We start from the raw sequence: 16,658 nt of genomic DNA on the forward strand, positions 1-16,658 counted from the left end.
AGCGCTAGAATCAAAGATCATGTATTTGGTTTATCATTTTTCCTTTTCAATACTCTGTGAATCCAATATTGCAGAATATTATTGGTATATGAATTTTAATCGACCATTGGTAAAGCGAATACCGCCACGACTTTAATAATAACAATAATAATAATGATGTTAGTGGTAATAAGTATAAGCGGTGAAAATATAAATAGACCAATGCCTTCTTTAGAGATATGTTTACATTTGAAAAATACGATTTAATGAAATTGTCCGTTTTTCATTATTAAGATTGTTTAGTTTTCAAATTATAATTTAATGCTATTTGTTTGGTGTTATTCTATTCCTATGGTGCTAGGAGCGTCCTCATGGAATTAACCTTACCATTGTTAAGAACTTACGATTTCCACTTTCCATTTTTATCCTAAAAAAACAATTTCTAAAAATAATGATAATAAAAATAACATGACGATTAACTGAGATTTCTGTACACTGTACAATATATTATTACTACCTATTTTAGTACCGATTTAAACTCTACGCATCATAATTAATTAATTATTATTTCGATTACTGTACAGTTGGTTTGTAGGTGTGGCTTATATCTCTGGTAAAAAAATATTTCCAACTGTCATTGATAAATTATCTGAAGGATTCTACAAACTTGTTTCCAACTCTGTTTATCTCTGATTTTATTCTAAATATTTTCGTGCAATACAAACATTTTTTACTGTAAATTTTTTTAGAGCTTGAAGAAGAAATCATAATTTAAGGTGAAAATTTTATGTGGATACAGAAATAAAAAATTCGTCTAAAAATTTTCTTACAATTAACCAACGAGAATTAATAGATGATGCAAATATTTAAAAAATTTGGCACGTAAAATTTTAAGAGATTGTTTGGAGAAAGATTTCGAACGATCAAATGTTGTAACCTTTCTGAAATTTCTCAAAAATTCTCTACAAATATCTGAAAACATTTGATAAAGTCGGTATAAAATCTCGGAAAGTGTTCAAACAGTGTATAAAATAATCGAAATATAACAAGAAATAATCAGTTTATCAGAGTTGTTAGAATCTTTCAGGATTAAGTTGAAAAAAGGGGTAAGAAATGTTTTTCCACCATTGAGAGTTGTTTCAAAAATCCACGATCTTTGACAAGACAAAGCGAATTATTAACGACGAAGTGACGATAATAAAATTCTCCGTGTTAGTAGTTATTATTACACTATTTACAAAATCCTTAACGAAAGGTGAAATATCAGTGATTACCACGACCACTCAGTGAATTAGAAGAAATATCGGACGCGTCGTCCTTGATGCGCCTAGTCAAAGTGCCCTCGTCCAATTTCCTAGTGTTGTCATAATTGCTGAGTTTTCGCGACAAACTTCCTGACAAACTAATGCCATCCATTTTCAAAAGGCTCGACGTGTCCTGCAGCCTTCTGTGATTCCTGATGACAGAAAATTTCTGAAACTTTAAAAGATTGCTACAAATGTAGCCAGAATGTGAGTTTATAATGTTCCTTAATTTCCCTGAAAAACTTCTAACAAATTGCAATAATTCGTCGAAAATTCGTAGGTGTATCTTAATTTCTACACAGAAAAATAGGTCCATTCTGTCGGAGCTCTGAAAAACTTTGAGTTTTCTCTATAAATTGGTCTAATTTTCGTTGCTGACTCGACTAATTTGTCAGAAATAGTCCAAAACTTAATTACTCGGAGTTATGAAAATTTTTAATATCAAATAAAGTTTGGAAGAATACGAGTTCCTTCCAGAAACTCTCGAATTTTTTGAAATTCCTCAGACATGATTAGAATAATTCGATCTTTACCAGAAATAATACATAACATTTCTTAAAACTGTTTGTATACGTGGTAAAGTTTTTTTTTAACGAAAATCGGAAAATAATTTTCACCATGGATTCTCCAAATTCTCGTTTCCATTCCTCTCCGCCAGTTTCTCCGATCGAAGAGTTCCGTGCTTCGTCAAGCTGTTGTCAAATCGAATGAGATCGGTTTCAATGCCTCTTATTCTGCTGGTATTGTTTGCTTCACAATGCCTCAACCATCCGTCATTGATTTCGTATCGACCGTCCACAGAGTCCACACATTTTCTTTGTGAATCCTCGATCCTCCGCGATGTTACACTCCCATCTGTGTGCCCGCGACCCGGACTCTCTGCCTCGTATGCACACTTTGCCAACGATGCATCTAAGCCCGGCCCTGCAGCCAAGTGGAGATAATTGTCATCCCCGATTGGAGCTTGTCTATTGGACAGAAAAAATTAAGTCGTAATTAGGAGCAAAGCGTACCCTACATTTTTACAAAAAAGACAAAAGCATTGAATAGAAAGAAAAGTTTCAATAATATAAATACAATTTACATGTAGGAGCTTTTAGAGATGTTCAAAAATTTTTAGTTGATGTTTTCTGTTTCAATATCAAAAAATACATTTTATGTCATTATTTCCCAGACAGTACATTGGTCAACACTGTCAGCTCATAAGTTTATTTTTCAGCAAAACCAATCAGTTTCTATAAGGTTGAATGAAGGGACACTGTTACATCAACTTGAGTTCGCACAACACTAATCTCTTCAGAATACATTTCGCTTAACTACGGAGATTTTCTTGCTCTTCAATTTTGGCTAAATAGTGTACAAAATAACGACACTTTGATTTCTTTCACTTTTCTTCAAAGTGTCAACAGGCGATATTTCCTGTACTTAATTTTCATTCTGTGAATTCCCGAACTCAAACGGAAATAAAATATCTTTTGAAGCAAACGTTGCCTTATAAAGTCAAATTGAGCTACGGTGTACCTTCAACCATGCGAAAACGAACTGGCTTTTCTGGTTAATGATCCCATGTGCTGACCAATGTATTACCTGTTAATTGGTGATAGAAAATATTGTTTTCGATGTTTAAACAGTAAACATAAAACAAAAATTTTCCAAAATCACCAATATTGATAGTGCTCGGAAAAAATGATATTTCCTCCCTATAATACTCAGTTTCCGTAACCCTCCGTGCTCTCAATTCCTTTATAAAGCTTCTTGAAGTTCGATCTAATTTTTTCTCAGTTCGTTTTTCACGAAAATTTCATGAAAATCTTCTATAACTAAGAATAATCGTTGTGTAGTGTAATTGCAATCTGCTCATTGCTCCTTCGGTGATTGAATTTTTTAGTTTGCTGCTTACTTGCTTCCATATTTTGTTTCACGTGCCAATTTCCTTGAATAAGCTCGATGCTCCTGTTGCAGGGTGAAAGCAATTTCTCGAAGTGAGGCAAGGGTCTTGAAGCAGGACGGAACATCTTCTATAGGCGGTCCATCTCCTGGTAATACGCAGACTTTGTTTGCCCCATAAACAGCTTGGCATTCACAGGCACTTATTAAGGTTTCGAGGCGCGGCATATTTGTGAAAATCAGAGAGTGAATCCTCTGCAAATCACGGTCTGGATCCAACGACATTTTCAAACCAGCCTCCAGCCCAGGTGAAACTTCGCTGCAGCCCGGAGCACTTACAAGTGCTGCTCGACAACTGAAACAAATTTTCATCATCAGATGTTATAATTGAGAACAAACTTGGGGCACTCCAATTTGTGGAAATTTTATCCTTCGAAGCCTTGATTTGAACACTTACAACACCCTCTATAAAAATAAAAATTAAATACGACGACTGTTTTTGTAATCAGAAGTAAAGATACTATGAATTCGAAAAAGCATTGAATATGCGTACCACAGCCAATGTCCATTGATGTAGGCACTCGGATGGTATTTTTCTAGTCTATTACTATTCGTCTGACAAATTTTTGTAAGAATATCAATCCATTCTTTTTCTTCAACGCAATTACTGGCTTGAACATACAACGCTCTTTGTTTTTGGACGATTTGGAACATATTTTTCATCTTGAATGAATCCTCATGAAGTCTTTCTACAGCAAGAATTTCTCTTAATGGTATTTTACACAGCGGTTCCTTTCCTGTTGAAAATGTAAACAAAACTTATGTCACAAGGTAGAAGATACAGTGTATTAGATAATACATACACGAATCAGAACTTTTACATCACTGCTGGTTGATTGCAGAGTGAGAGTTTAATTTCAGTACAAAACTTCTTTGTGTCCTTACCTTTGTTCTTGGAATAAGTCAAATCTTGTGTAGTCAGTCTGAAATATCTTTGCTTGAAGTTTTTCCTCCCAAATCTCTTTCTGCCCTGCGCTCTTTTGATCATAACTCTGCAAAAGGGCGTTCGTATTACGAAATTGAGACACACAATATGTGTAAAGTATAATTTAGGTTGAGATCCAATTTACAAACATGTTTGAAGCAATATGGCGTCGAACAAAGTGATCAACTGATTGTTTCGGCTTTGGTTTTAGCTGAATTACAAGAAAGTAAAGGGAAAGAAAGTGCTGTGCAAGCTGTCGTAATTCTGTCTTGTGACATTGAGCTAGTAAAGAGTAAAAAATGCGTTAAAAAGCGACTTTTATATTTGAATGCGAATCAAACTAGGCGTAACATTTTCTGCCATGATATGGTGATTATCGATACTTTGGATCCCAACAGATTAGGAAGTTCAAAATATGTACAGTGACAGTTATTATGAAAAAGCATAAAAAATTGACATGATTTACAAACCTCTTGCCACAGTCAGCGGTAGGCACAAAAAGAGAATATATTCTATTAGAAAGAAAGAATGAGGAATTTATTTTGTAAATTATATGACTAACTAATGAATATTGAGCATATGATTTTCCAAAAACCAAGGAAAAATGTCTCTAGAGGAATATCAGCAGAACGTACCCTTCCTTCAGTACCACAGGCTCTTCCTGGAAAGCTGCGGGTCTCTCTTTGATAGTTCCACTTCCACTGCTAGTTGATATCAGTTCTAAGAATTGTTTCACAGCCTGAATGTGCTTCTCTGTATAAAATTCCCTATAAATTAAGTACAGGAGAGTTTTAACTCTGCAAGTTGAGCTCTATCAAGCTCATAATGACACTCCACTATATTTTTGCGCTGAGGAATGTGCAAAATGAAATTTACCTGTACACACACTCCATATATTCTTCTTTACAAACACTGCCTGCCCCACCTCGACAGCTAACCAAATTTCCTAAGCTTTGAATCGTTTTTGAAATTAGTGTCAGCGTTCTATATGTCTGGGAATCCTGAAATACCAAGTCATATTGTTTTCGATGCCTTTGGTAGGGAAAAGATGAAACCCTGGTGGAAAGTGTTTTCAGTAACTCGTAGAAATTTTCACGAATTCACTCAGAATGTGAATTACGTTATGCCAAATTATGAAAATTTTTTTCACCAGGAAATATTTAATCTTTGTTTCAGTATGCGAAAAAGAATATAGAGACAGATGAAAGTGGGGAAGAAGAAATAGTAATTGCAATAATAATTTTTTCTTGTCTTACTATTTGCTCAGTGGTAATGTCGAATAATTTTGGTCCAAGTATCGCCGGCGCGAAGAACCTGAGAAATATGAAGCCACTGATGACAGAGTACCTCACTTCTTTATTGTAGGGAAAATGTGTCACAGCCAATTCTCGCAGGCTCCAAAACATCTCGCACATTAATGGCGGGCACCGGACACCTGATGTTGTTATCGCGGTAAACACTCGTTGAACATACTCCTGCAGATACGAGTTGCAGAATGAAATAATCGGCGCAATAGAATATCTTTAGTGTTAAATGAAAACAAAAAAATTAAAACTATACAAGTTGGAGTAAAAACTTTGTTGTTGACACACTACTAACGAGTTTTCTTAACATCAACACATTGAGAACAGACAGTATATGGAATTGAAACAATTAGGCTTGATGTTCAACTCAATAACGCTGTTCTTACCTTGAGGTTTGCCAAATTCGCTTGGATAGTGTTGGCATCCTTTACTCGGGTTGGGTCTATTTCGCAAGGTTTTCTCTCCAGAAATACTTGTTCCATAGCTGGTCGAAGAGTACAATGTAAATAATGAAGTCCAGCCAGCCGCATTCCTTCGTCCATCATTTTACTGACTAGAGTATTACCTCGAAAAATTGTCGTAGGATCTCTGAAAACAATTTTAAAGCATCACTGAAGTTTACTTCCGTATGATTTCACAGATAAATAACGATGTGTAACACTCAATATCACAGGATAAGTACTAATATCTGAGGTTTGAATAGGTAAATAAAAATATTTCAACTATTTTTCAAATTATCCAATTTCGATTTCGATTCTGTGGATAAAAATTATTTCAGATCATGATTCGATGTCGTAAATGTGTGGGATAAAAGCTAAGCTTACGTCAGTTTGGAAATCTCGTAGCTGGCAAGTGCCCTCATGACTGAAACAAGCTGTTCATGATGCACAAGGACACGAACAAGTGGTTGCGCAGCCTCCATCTTACTGGCGACAATCTCACCAAGTATGTAAACAGCTGAGGAAGTGATGGGATGAACAGTAACACTCTGTAGCAGCAAACTCTCCAGTCTCTTGTACATCTCGGAAGGGAAGACATGGTCAGCTGTGTAGTGAATCTTCAGCCTCAGAGATCCTATGCATGGTATCGTCCCCGGCAGTGTAGAATTGTTGGGAATCTTGCTCGGTCTGTGCTTTGCTGACCTCGGCTGGAGAAAATACCTGAATTGTCGAATGATAATGAGACGATTACATTTACATAAACCTAAATATAGAATGATCGGAATCAATAAAAGCATTTTTGACGCACAACACGTTCGCATAATGCGCAATATACAAATCCCATGTGAGAATTTAATTCTGACTCACCAAGCCGTTGTGGGACTTGTCGGTTGTTTTTGCAAACCGCGCAGCATAACTCGAACTTCGCCAAGGAAAGCTGGCTGTTCACCCATGCCAGACGAAGCATGCCAGACGGCGACAATAACTTCCCCAACTTCGCCCCCATCGATCGAATAATGGGAGACATCCTTGTCCTTGGATTCAGTCAACTCGGGCTGAGAGAAAGAAAACAGTGGTGATGCTCATTGTTTCAAATCATGCTTGCTGTTTTAAACTAACGTTGTTTTTCGTACGGAAATGACAGAAACAAGCTTTTAACGATAGTGCAGGACAATGAAAAGCATGAACAACTGTATGTAAAAGCCATCACAGTCCTTGGAACGGTACAGCAAACGTTTTTCTTTGGATTTCGATCAAAGACACTTATAATCAAAGTTCAGCGCAGTTGCATTTGTAAAGATACACTACTTCACTCTGTGATATAAGCAGATAGAGTACGAAATATTGTGTAAAATTAATTGGTCGAATCTAATAACATCTAGAGGTAAAATCAAGATCAATTAGGAGCAAAGATAGGAAAAGATGGAAAGAAACGTTCAAGTCTCTAGCAATGATATTTGTGTCAATGATGATGAATATGAGTAAAATAACATCCTTACTATGTGATAGAAATCATTCTAAACAGATTTGTATTTCAAAAGCTATAGTATCAACATTTTGAGAAAAGGTTTTATAATTATGACGTTAAAATGAGTTTAAGATTCTAATGTTTTTGGGTTCATTTCGCTTGCTGATGAAATCCCCACAAATTGTCTAAAAACATTGAAGAAATCTTACATTATAATGTATTTATAAGATGCAAATGTAACAATTGGTGAAAATCTTACAATCCGATAAAAACTTTAATAACTTTGAAAATTTCACTTATAAAACCTTTTTTTTCAATGCTAGTAGTCTTTTAACTTATGTTATTCAAGTTTTCTCAGAATTCATTTGATTAGATAGCAGGAATGTTGTTTTATCGATTTTCACCATCCTTGACACAAATAACACCGTTGGGGCTATTTTAAAAGTTGTTTTTTATCTTCTCCTAACTCTTGAATCAGACTCTTCGTCGCCGATTCGTTTTCAAGTCCGTGATTGCAATTTGCCCCAAGACTACAAATCTTATTATTATCTTACACTGACTTTCTAAATTGGAATACAAAATTGGTTATTACTGCATGATTGTCTTTCTATTTTCATGAAGCTTGATATAAAATTTGCTGAACATCTTCTCATTAATGATTTATAGGTATTTTAATATCTGGAATGTTGCAGGATCGAATTGAGAATATAATTCGTTATCGTGAGAAGAGAAGTGACTTTTATACCTCAAATACAAACGTTTCATTGAACCGAGGCGATACTGTCTTCTTCTTGACTTTGGTACGCTTCGATATTTGCTTTCCGTTACTGTAGGTCACAGTGACAGTTGCGAACGGATCACAGCCCCCGTTTTTAATCGTCAATTCACTGCACTCTATAATTCTGGAAATAAAAGAGAAAAAAAACCCACTAAAAACAGCAAGAAAATCAAAAACAATCCTGGATTGAATGAAACATATTGTTTTTCTGGTGAATTTTAAATCATTGCTGCCCTGCTAACTAATAATCATTATTTGAGCCACCGTAAAATTTTTAATGAGAGTAATAATGGACTCAGGATTAGCAAAGTAAGTTTCATGGGAACTGTCCGCCTTTCAAAGCGTAGTAAGAAATGAAGAGGCAATAATGAAACGAGGGCACGATAGATGAATAAGCAGCACATTAATTACAAAAGCATTGTAACAATGGTGGGAAATTATGCCCCAGCAGTCACAGAGCTAAACAGGTTTATCAAGCGAATTAATTTTATGCTAATACAGTTCAATTAGTCAGAACTTTTCACTGCTGGATAAAGATGAGCTACTTTCAATTATGGCAGTGTTTTTCAACCTTCTTGAATTCACGACCCCTTTAGAAGTAAAAAAGGTCTGGCGACACCCCAGGTTCATAATAAAACTATGTCATTGATTTCAAAAACGACGGATTTAATTTTCAATGGTAAACATAAGAACTAAGAAGAGTGCAAGCAAGAAACACTTAGTGCTCCTTCGACACAGAATTTCCCCAATTTTCTGTCTTCAACAAAAGCTGCAAGGCCTTCTTTTTCCCAAAACTCACCTAACTGTTAACTTTGGATGGAACTGTCCGATCTGCGGCTGCAGTGCCAATTCTAGATGCGCTTTACCCTGCACCTCGGAATCCGCATCTACAGGCCTCAGCTGGAACCAGTGTTCCTTGTTATGGTAGGTAGCCAAGTCTTCACGTTTTATTGCCACTTTCCCAAGTATCTTGTCCTGTTTTAGATGCCGGTCTCTATCGTAAACATATATGCTAAGGTAACGGAACTTTCTAGGTACCTCAAACTGGAACTCCTCGCCAAAAAATGGGCTGAAAATAATGAGATGATCAACATCTTTATCAAACTATTTGAGCACCTGTAGAAAACACAAATTGAATAATTAAAATCGCAGCAACGAAATCAATGAAATTGCACTGAGGATTTTCGATTCTTATTATATGATGTTCGAGTCATGAATACTGAGAAATTTTTCAAAATATATTCTAACAATCCTGAACAGTCTAAAAATCTGATTTTTCATATGAAAAGAAGTCTCGCGCACATGAGAATGAAACCTAGTTTATGGGTTGAAAAAAGTTGTCATACTTGAGCGTCCGTTCCATCGTTGTAGTGCGGAAAATCTCTTCCTGGTCGAGGGACAATGCACAGTAGACATCTCTTGCGCCGGGAGATCCATGGCTTCTGCTTTGTAAATTTTTTGCCTCGCCTATAATCACCGAACAAAAAAACAGTAATGAAAAATTAATAATCTATTAAGTAGATGTCGATTAGAAGCCCAAGAAAAGCAAAACAATAGTACAAATAAGCAAATAATCAAAATTAATTTGAAACGATATTTTAAAAAAATGATAAACAGTGGCGATTGAAAGGTTCAATCAATAGATTTTTCGTATTCTTGAAAGAATAGTATTTTTTCGTTCGGTCTTCAATACATACAGTAAAGAATATTCTCTGCCACAATCTTACTCAGAATTCAATAAATATTTCTGGTAATGTTTTTTTATGATGTTAACATTTGAATTTTGATGTATTATTTATTCTGCCCATGCTGATTCTTGGTTATAAATTATCCTATTAATCCTACATCTGTATAAATATTTGTTAAAAAGATATCTCCTGGACGGTATTCAAATGAATTTGCTATCCCGTCTGCCACGACAAGCATTCCAGTTGCAAATGTAAGAATTCATTCATCTATTTAATCGAAATGAGTAAATCCGTCGAATGTGAAAGGTATATGTTTAATCGCGTTTAATGGCATATTGAAGTCATTTGATTGGCGTTTTCAAGGTTTTTACGAAATTTACCATGTTTTTGGACATTTTGAAGACCTGTAATAAATTATAGTGTAAAACAAAACGCGAATACGATTTTTTAAATGTTTGTCCGTTCGTCCACAGTTCAAATATTCATAACGTATGCATTTAAAAAATGGACAAGTCCATATTTCGAATGAAAGCCTCATCTTTATTCGAGTGTGACAAATTTTCCCAAAGTTTACGAAATAACATGATATTTCTAGACCGGATGATGATATTTTATGAATAGCAGGGCGTTTAGAGACCAGCTACACAAGGCATAGAGGTGGGAGCAAGTAGTTTCCATTCATTTAAACGTCTGTCTAAAATTCGAATACTCGTAAAGTCCAAGTTTTAAAAATTGACATTTTTGATTGTCTTATCTTTAACAGAGAGTTAAATAATTTTTGCTGAAGTTAATGAAATTGCGTGAGATTTAGAGAAGAGAGTTTGTCATTTTAGGAATTGTAAGATACTCGGAGGCCCGCCCAAACGCAGCGTGTGAAAAGGTAGGTTTCAAATCGTTTGGATGTTTCGCTACAATTCGGATACTTGTAGCGTACTGTAAATTTAAAAAATTAAACGCGATCTTTATCATTCGGCGCGAGTGTGACGATTGGTGTTGATTTAAGAGCGATGCAGCGGCGAGTCGAACGAGGCGACAGGGAGTCTCGTGGGTGATCCATACATAGGTATAACAGATATAGTAAACGCGGGCATGGGTCTGTGCGTATGTGCGGTTGTGACACAGGCCGGCCTAGAGCGGTTCAAATCAGGAGGAGGCGCGGGCGCCGTCGGGTCCCATTGATAAAAGTTTCGCGGTGTGGCAAGCACGTAGCTTAATCGAGGTCACAAATCGCGCACGTTCCGCCTCTATTTATTCGCCTTCCGGCACATTGCTACGAGACGTGCATCCCGGGAAAAACGGACGTCAAATCATAGATAATTCCTGACACAGGTAATCGCGAATGTGTCTCTAGGATCAGTTTTAAAAATTTTAGAGTTTTACGAGGATGCTATACTCTCAGTCATTTTACCGACAGAGGAAAATGTCACTTATTTCTGCTATCGTTATGTCCCATGCATCGTTGACGGTTCGTTAAACCTCGCGGCAACACAAATGTACGCAAAGAAAATTTTTCTTTGACGCAACGATAACGCTAGAAAATTTATTCCCGTAATTGCACTGTACATGCACTGTAAATTGTAGGAATACATTTTTTCATAGCGTCGTTCTTACACGTGAAAAATTAAAACTTTTTGGATATTTTTGTTCGGCTTGAACATTATTGAGAATTGCGCTCGCTGCCGCGGTTACATGTCAGTTATGCGTAGGCTTGATAGTGGTAAAAATAAGTGACATTTTATTCGAAATTGCGTTCGTTTTAGCCGCGTTAACAGACGCAGAGACTTCGCGCATCCCTGAAGTTTCCAGGGGGATTGAAACCGAGGAAAGATCTTTTAACCCGAGGTTCTGCAGCAGCGGTTCTTGCACGGTAAGTGAGTGAGACTTTCGTGGGAGTCTCTGCAGCCACGATTGACCATGACGACGGTTCACGATGACATCGCAGCGTTCCTTTTCGCTGTGTTGCGGCCGTTGGTAAAATCGCGGAACGGAATCCGTATCACCGCACATTTTTCACTTTACGTTAAATATTTATATTTATTGTCGATTTCTCGTTTCCCCCCCCCCTCTCTCTCTCTCTCTCTCTCTCTCTTTCTCTCTCTCTCTCTCTCTCTCTCTCTCTCTCTCTCTCTCTCTCTCTCTCTCTCTCTCTCTCTCTCTCTCTCTCTCTCTCTCTCTCTCTCTCTCTCTCACTCCCTCCTTCTATCTCCCCGACCCGTCAACTCGACACTGGGTATAGGAATAAGAACCAGTATAAACGTATCAACTGCACCGAAAATATCTCGCGAACTTGTGCGGCTCCTTGTCGTTGTTACTGTCGTTGTTTAAGCGTGTTAAATCCGTCCGAATATTATCTCTCTTATTCTATCCTAAGGCTCTTTATTTCCGTACCAATTTTTATCTTTAGCCGCTCTTCAACGCGAACTAGGCGCGTCTCCTCAGCCATGATACCTCCATGACACCACACGGACGAAACAGTTCTGTGAATGGGTAGAGAGAACTGTGGGGCCTTCGTGACGAAGGGTCAGGGGAAGGAAACGACCGAAGTAGCGATTCTCAGCAGTCGGGGGACGCGGCTCTCCCTCTTCTCTCTCCCACCCTCCCCCCCCGACCGACCGAAGTAGGCTGTCTCTCCCACACTACGTCCGGGCTCGCCGTCGGCTCGCCATCCTCTGACTGTACGTGTTGCCTGCCCCCCGGCGCTCAGTCCGTTTTTCGTTCGCTCCTCGTGCGTACGAGACACTCACTCGCTTTTCCATGCATTTGTGGCTATATTCACGTGCCGACATCTACCGGGTGTCCTTAAAATAATATTCAATCATTTTACAACTCAGGACGCTAATGAAACACAACTCATCGTTTATTAATTTTTTTTTTTTTTACTCTGCTGTAAATATTCCCGCCTTCGGTATTGAAATCCAAAGTATCGAAGGATGCCATCTGGCGACAGAAGATTTACTATGCTGATCCGTTCATATTTAGTTGTAAGACTTATTTTTATGACTATCTTTCAGTCTTCAGCAACATATTTTTATAAAACAGACGCTTAATCTTTTGCACAAAATCTTCTGTCCATTTATTTGCGCGTTATTCAGCTAAAACAGATGCTTGAACGATCAGCTGATCATTTAGTGCGATGCCATATTGTTTTATCCACACCCATACTTTGGATACCAATTATATTCAATCTTTTTTTTAATTCCATTTTCCTTTATGATTTCATTCATATCGGGTAGCAGCCACGTTTATTGCGTCAATATGTACACCCGTGTGTCAGCTGTTCAAAGGCTATCTTATCAACATTTTATTCTAAGTTTAGGCTCATTTGTGGCCAACTACGACTATTTCACCTATAATGGTCGTATCGAAGGTATCATTTTCACCGAATAAATGATTACAATATTTCCTAATTATTAAGAATTTAATGGGTGAAGATAGGTATCGGAATCCCTTCGACAGCTTTAAAAATCAAGCGCAAAATTTAACCACTCGCCTTAAATAATTTCCCACGGTTTTCGAATTAGGTACACCATTGAGTAACAATTTATCATTTGTTCGTTTCTTTCCTGCAAATAATCCTCTGGGAAATATACGGATCCGTCGAATGCCTCCCGGCAGCTAAAAATTTAGCACGGTAATCGGGTCGTATTTGATTATAAAAATCATTTTATGTTCTATACTTTACTCTTCATCAAATCATCGTAACAAAATAAATGTCTAACCGCTTGCACAAAGTTTTATGTCCATTTATATTCGTTTATACTAATTGATCTACAATCAAGGCTTAAATGATCAGCTGATTACCCGGTGACATGCCCTATCGATTTATCCAAGCCAATACTAGGCTTTCGATATTAATCAATTCAACCTTGTATTAAATCCTTCAACTTTTTAACCCTTTTTCGCGTCATTTCATGGTTGCCACGTAGTTCTTCAACTAGATTTTGGAAATATTAATGAAGGAAATGTTTAAAGACGACTGGCGCACGGCATGTTTCGTCGGCATTTTGTGCTTTCATATTGAAATGCAGGTTCATCTTTTTTCGATGACAATTTTTTTTACTCAAACTGTGAAATTTGTACTTTATGAACACGCTGTATGTACGAATGCGTACGAATAGTCCGGAAAGAGCGTGATTACTATAGTTTTATTTTATCACCAGTGTAAAGAAATTTGTAAATAGCTACAGCGGATAAAAAAAATTAAAGTATTATTTTTGAATTGGCTTTGTATCAGAATGAGTTGATTGATATTTAGAAAATCTCAGCAATTTCATCTCTAACCACTTTTTAGAGATGATAATTTCTTATCTTGTATAGTACACACACTCTCAAATCAGATGATGAATCAGTTTTATCAGAATTACCACTAATTTGTATGCTATCAAGTTCCATTATCGCTTACAATATATTTCTAAGCGTAAGTAACAGCCGATAGCTCACGAAATGTGTACCGAAATAATAAAGCTTACGAATTACAAAAAAAAAGGTATAACATTCGATAATGCGTGTTAAACATGTGGAAATAAATATATACCAATATTAATGTAACACAGATTTTTGTTAATGTATGCTAAGTTTAGAAAATTTACTTCTTTTTTGGGAATTAGTCTTCGTAGTAAGATATTATTAATTTCTATTGTATAACCCGCTCCCATCCCATGAAGACTGTGATTGAGCAACGCGGAGGTATTTTTGCTGCCACCGCACTTTTCCACAGTTTCCCACCAGCCAGCGAACAGCATTTATTCATAATTAATGCTATCAAAAAAATACGATTTTTGAACTTATAGATCTCAATAGCCATCTTGAAAGTGCGAACATCCGATAAAATTTGTGTTTGCATAGCTTTATCGGCTGAAGGGTAAATTCTCCCGGAAAATCGATTCTTTTGCCCCAGTGAACAAATAAGTGTGATTAATATGCACGGGTTCTTAGGTTTTTCCGTTGTATTTTAATCAATGACTTTATCCTATATGCTACACGTCATTCCAACAGGCAAACGGTTTATCTCATAAAATTTTCAATTGGCATAGTGCAGCCTGAATGGAATGAAGGTCCACACGTTGTTCACCGCAGATGGATGTGGTAACGGCGGAGTCGTAAAGTCAGTAAGAAGGAAAAAAAAACAGCATACCATGTAATTGTAACAGGATAATCATTTTTTATTATCACACAGAATGAAATGTTATAATTATGTCATGGAAAAATACTGGAAAACGATGATTTTTTTTCTGCAAACTTCTTCGGTCAGGTTTAAAATATCAGCATTTGCAAACTTATTGTCATAGCTGAACTAAGAAGTTTCACTTGTTTCAGCAATTTCGTTTCAGCCATTAGAAAAAAAATCATTTACGTGACATCTTTTGATTTTCAATTTGAAAGTCTCCAACAGCCTCATTTAAAGCATTTGACCAGTTACTATTAGATAAATTGATTGACGCAAGAATATTAATCATTTTTCCTCGCTAATTTTAAAGGCAGATGTGCCCGTTCAACTTGTCTGCAGTCCAGCGATTCCCCGTTTCTGTGATTTTCCCACAAACTTCCTTCTCGATCCAGTAACAATTCATGAAAAAGTGAAAAATTACTCACAGGAAGTTCATTCGAATTGGAAACTTGGACCAAGGAAATATCCAGCGAAGTTTGTATGAAATGAATGTACGATTTATTGGAACACAAGAACGTGTATAGTTCGTTTCATGAATTACTATTATGTAAAAAAATGTTCAAATTACTCTGGCTATTTATAAAAATAAAAATCCAAGCTGGGGGATTTAAATTTTTTAATACCAAACAAATATGCAAATGTATTAATCTGGAAAAAAGTATTTTGAAAATATGACTACACAGATAAGTTTTTCGTTTCGTTTCATACCATAACGAAGAATTCAAAACCGAAGATAGATTCTTTCGTTAGGTATATGAAGTAAAATCTAGGAAGTAGGTATGTTGAAAAATTAATGACAAGGGGTTCATACCTTTGTTGGAGACGCTCCTGAGGGCTCAGTGAGGCGGGATATGGTTTAGAGGAGCATAGAGGAAGCGAGCCATTGCGCCATCAGGAAGTAGCTCACACATATTGGGAGGCGCATACGCGACCGGACGAACCTAACACCACGATAAGACTCGTCGTGTCTGCAGCTTAGCAGGCCGGGGTTTAACACACGCGTGGAACTTTAGGCGAGTGACAATGAAGGGTTACACGCATCTACAAGGTGTCCATTAGTAACTGGTTCACTCGAACATTGACTTGTCTCAAGATCGTAAAGGGAAACTTCCCAAAATACTGAATTCGATGACGGGTGGAAGATACCTAGAGAGGTATATTTGGCGGCAGCAACTTCACCACGCTAACTGACTTTGTTGTGTAGAAATTATTAAAGCCATTTTCTAACGTGTATTTTACTATTTATGAGTTCAATGTAACTAAACAAAAGCGCAACCACTTAAATAAAATTTTATGGCTATTCATATTTTCGTAATTTAAGCTAAAACCGACTCCGAAAAGATCAGCTGGTTACCTGATGCGACGCCATGTTGCTTTAGCCTCGCAATTTTCCGTGAATGAACGTATTATGTAATACACAATTTCAAATTTATCAGATTCATCTGTTTAAACTTATACAGATCACCGGATTGATTGAAAGACGTAAACTTAAGAAGATACTCTAGTAATTATCACTCTAGCATGTTACTGTTCTAATAGTTGAGTCAACAAAATAATACACTCTTTAAAAAATATTTTCGATAAATTACCCAAACATAGTACGTATTTTTAAGAACTCTGAGGATTATTATAGCGATAAGAAATTGTTAAAACAATCA

At 36.6% G+C, this 16,658-nt stretch overlaps 1 protein-coding gene and 1 long non-coding RNA gene across 2 annotated transcripts in view; one reads left to right on the top strand and one right to left on the bottom strand.

The window, feature by feature from the left end:
• Window positions 1-12,329, bottom strand: part of LOC107223968 — a 32,468-nt gene extending 20,139 nt beyond the window's left edge. Inside the window, exons 1-16 of the mRNA XM_015663855.2 lie at window positions 12,222-12,329; window positions 9,492-9,612; window positions 8,945-9,214; window positions 8,113-8,269; window positions 6,767-6,954; window positions 6,284-6,619; window positions 5,846-6,047; window positions 5,412-5,630; window positions 5,032-5,156; window positions 4,791-4,922; window positions 4,626-4,667; window positions 4,116-4,222; window positions 3,724-3,967; window positions 3,184-3,525; window positions 1,901-2,251; window positions 1,254-1,435 (exon numbers count right to left, since the gene is read on the bottom strand). Of these exons, the coding sequence (XP_015519341.2) occupies window positions 1,254-1,435; window positions 1,901-2,251; window positions 3,184-3,525; window positions 3,724-3,967; window positions 4,116-4,222; window positions 4,626-4,667; window positions 4,791-4,922; window positions 5,032-5,156; window positions 5,412-5,630; window positions 5,846-6,047; window positions 6,284-6,619; window positions 6,767-6,954; window positions 8,113-8,269; window positions 8,945-9,214; window positions 9,492-9,612; window positions 12,222-12,276 (3,073 nt within the window). The 5' untranslated portion in view covers window positions 12,277-12,329. The remainder of the gene's footprint in view (window positions 1-1,253; window positions 1,436-1,900; window positions 2,252-3,183; window positions 3,526-3,723; window positions 3,968-4,115; window positions 4,223-4,625; window positions 4,668-4,790; window positions 4,923-5,031; window positions 5,157-5,411; window positions 5,631-5,845; window positions 6,048-6,283; window positions 6,620-6,766; window positions 6,955-8,112; window positions 8,270-8,944; window positions 9,215-9,491; window positions 9,613-12,221) is intronic.
• On the top strand, window positions 10,979-14,381 carry LOC124293130. The gene is made up of 3 exons (XR_006903053.1): window positions 10,979-11,162; window positions 11,594-11,700; window positions 12,238-14,381. It is a non-coding gene; the product is annotated as an uncharacterized LOC124293130 (long non-coding RNA).
• The last annotated feature ends 2,277 nt before the right edge of the window (window positions 14,382-16,658 follow it).

Source organism: Neodiprion lecontei, chromosome 2 (assembly GCF_021901455.1).
Source record: "Neodiprion lecontei isolate iyNeoLeco1 chromosome 2, iyNeoLeco1.1, whole genome shotgun sequence".
Lineage (NCBI taxonomy): Eukaryota > Metazoa > Arthropoda > Insecta > Hymenoptera > Diprionidae > Neodiprion > Neodiprion lecontei.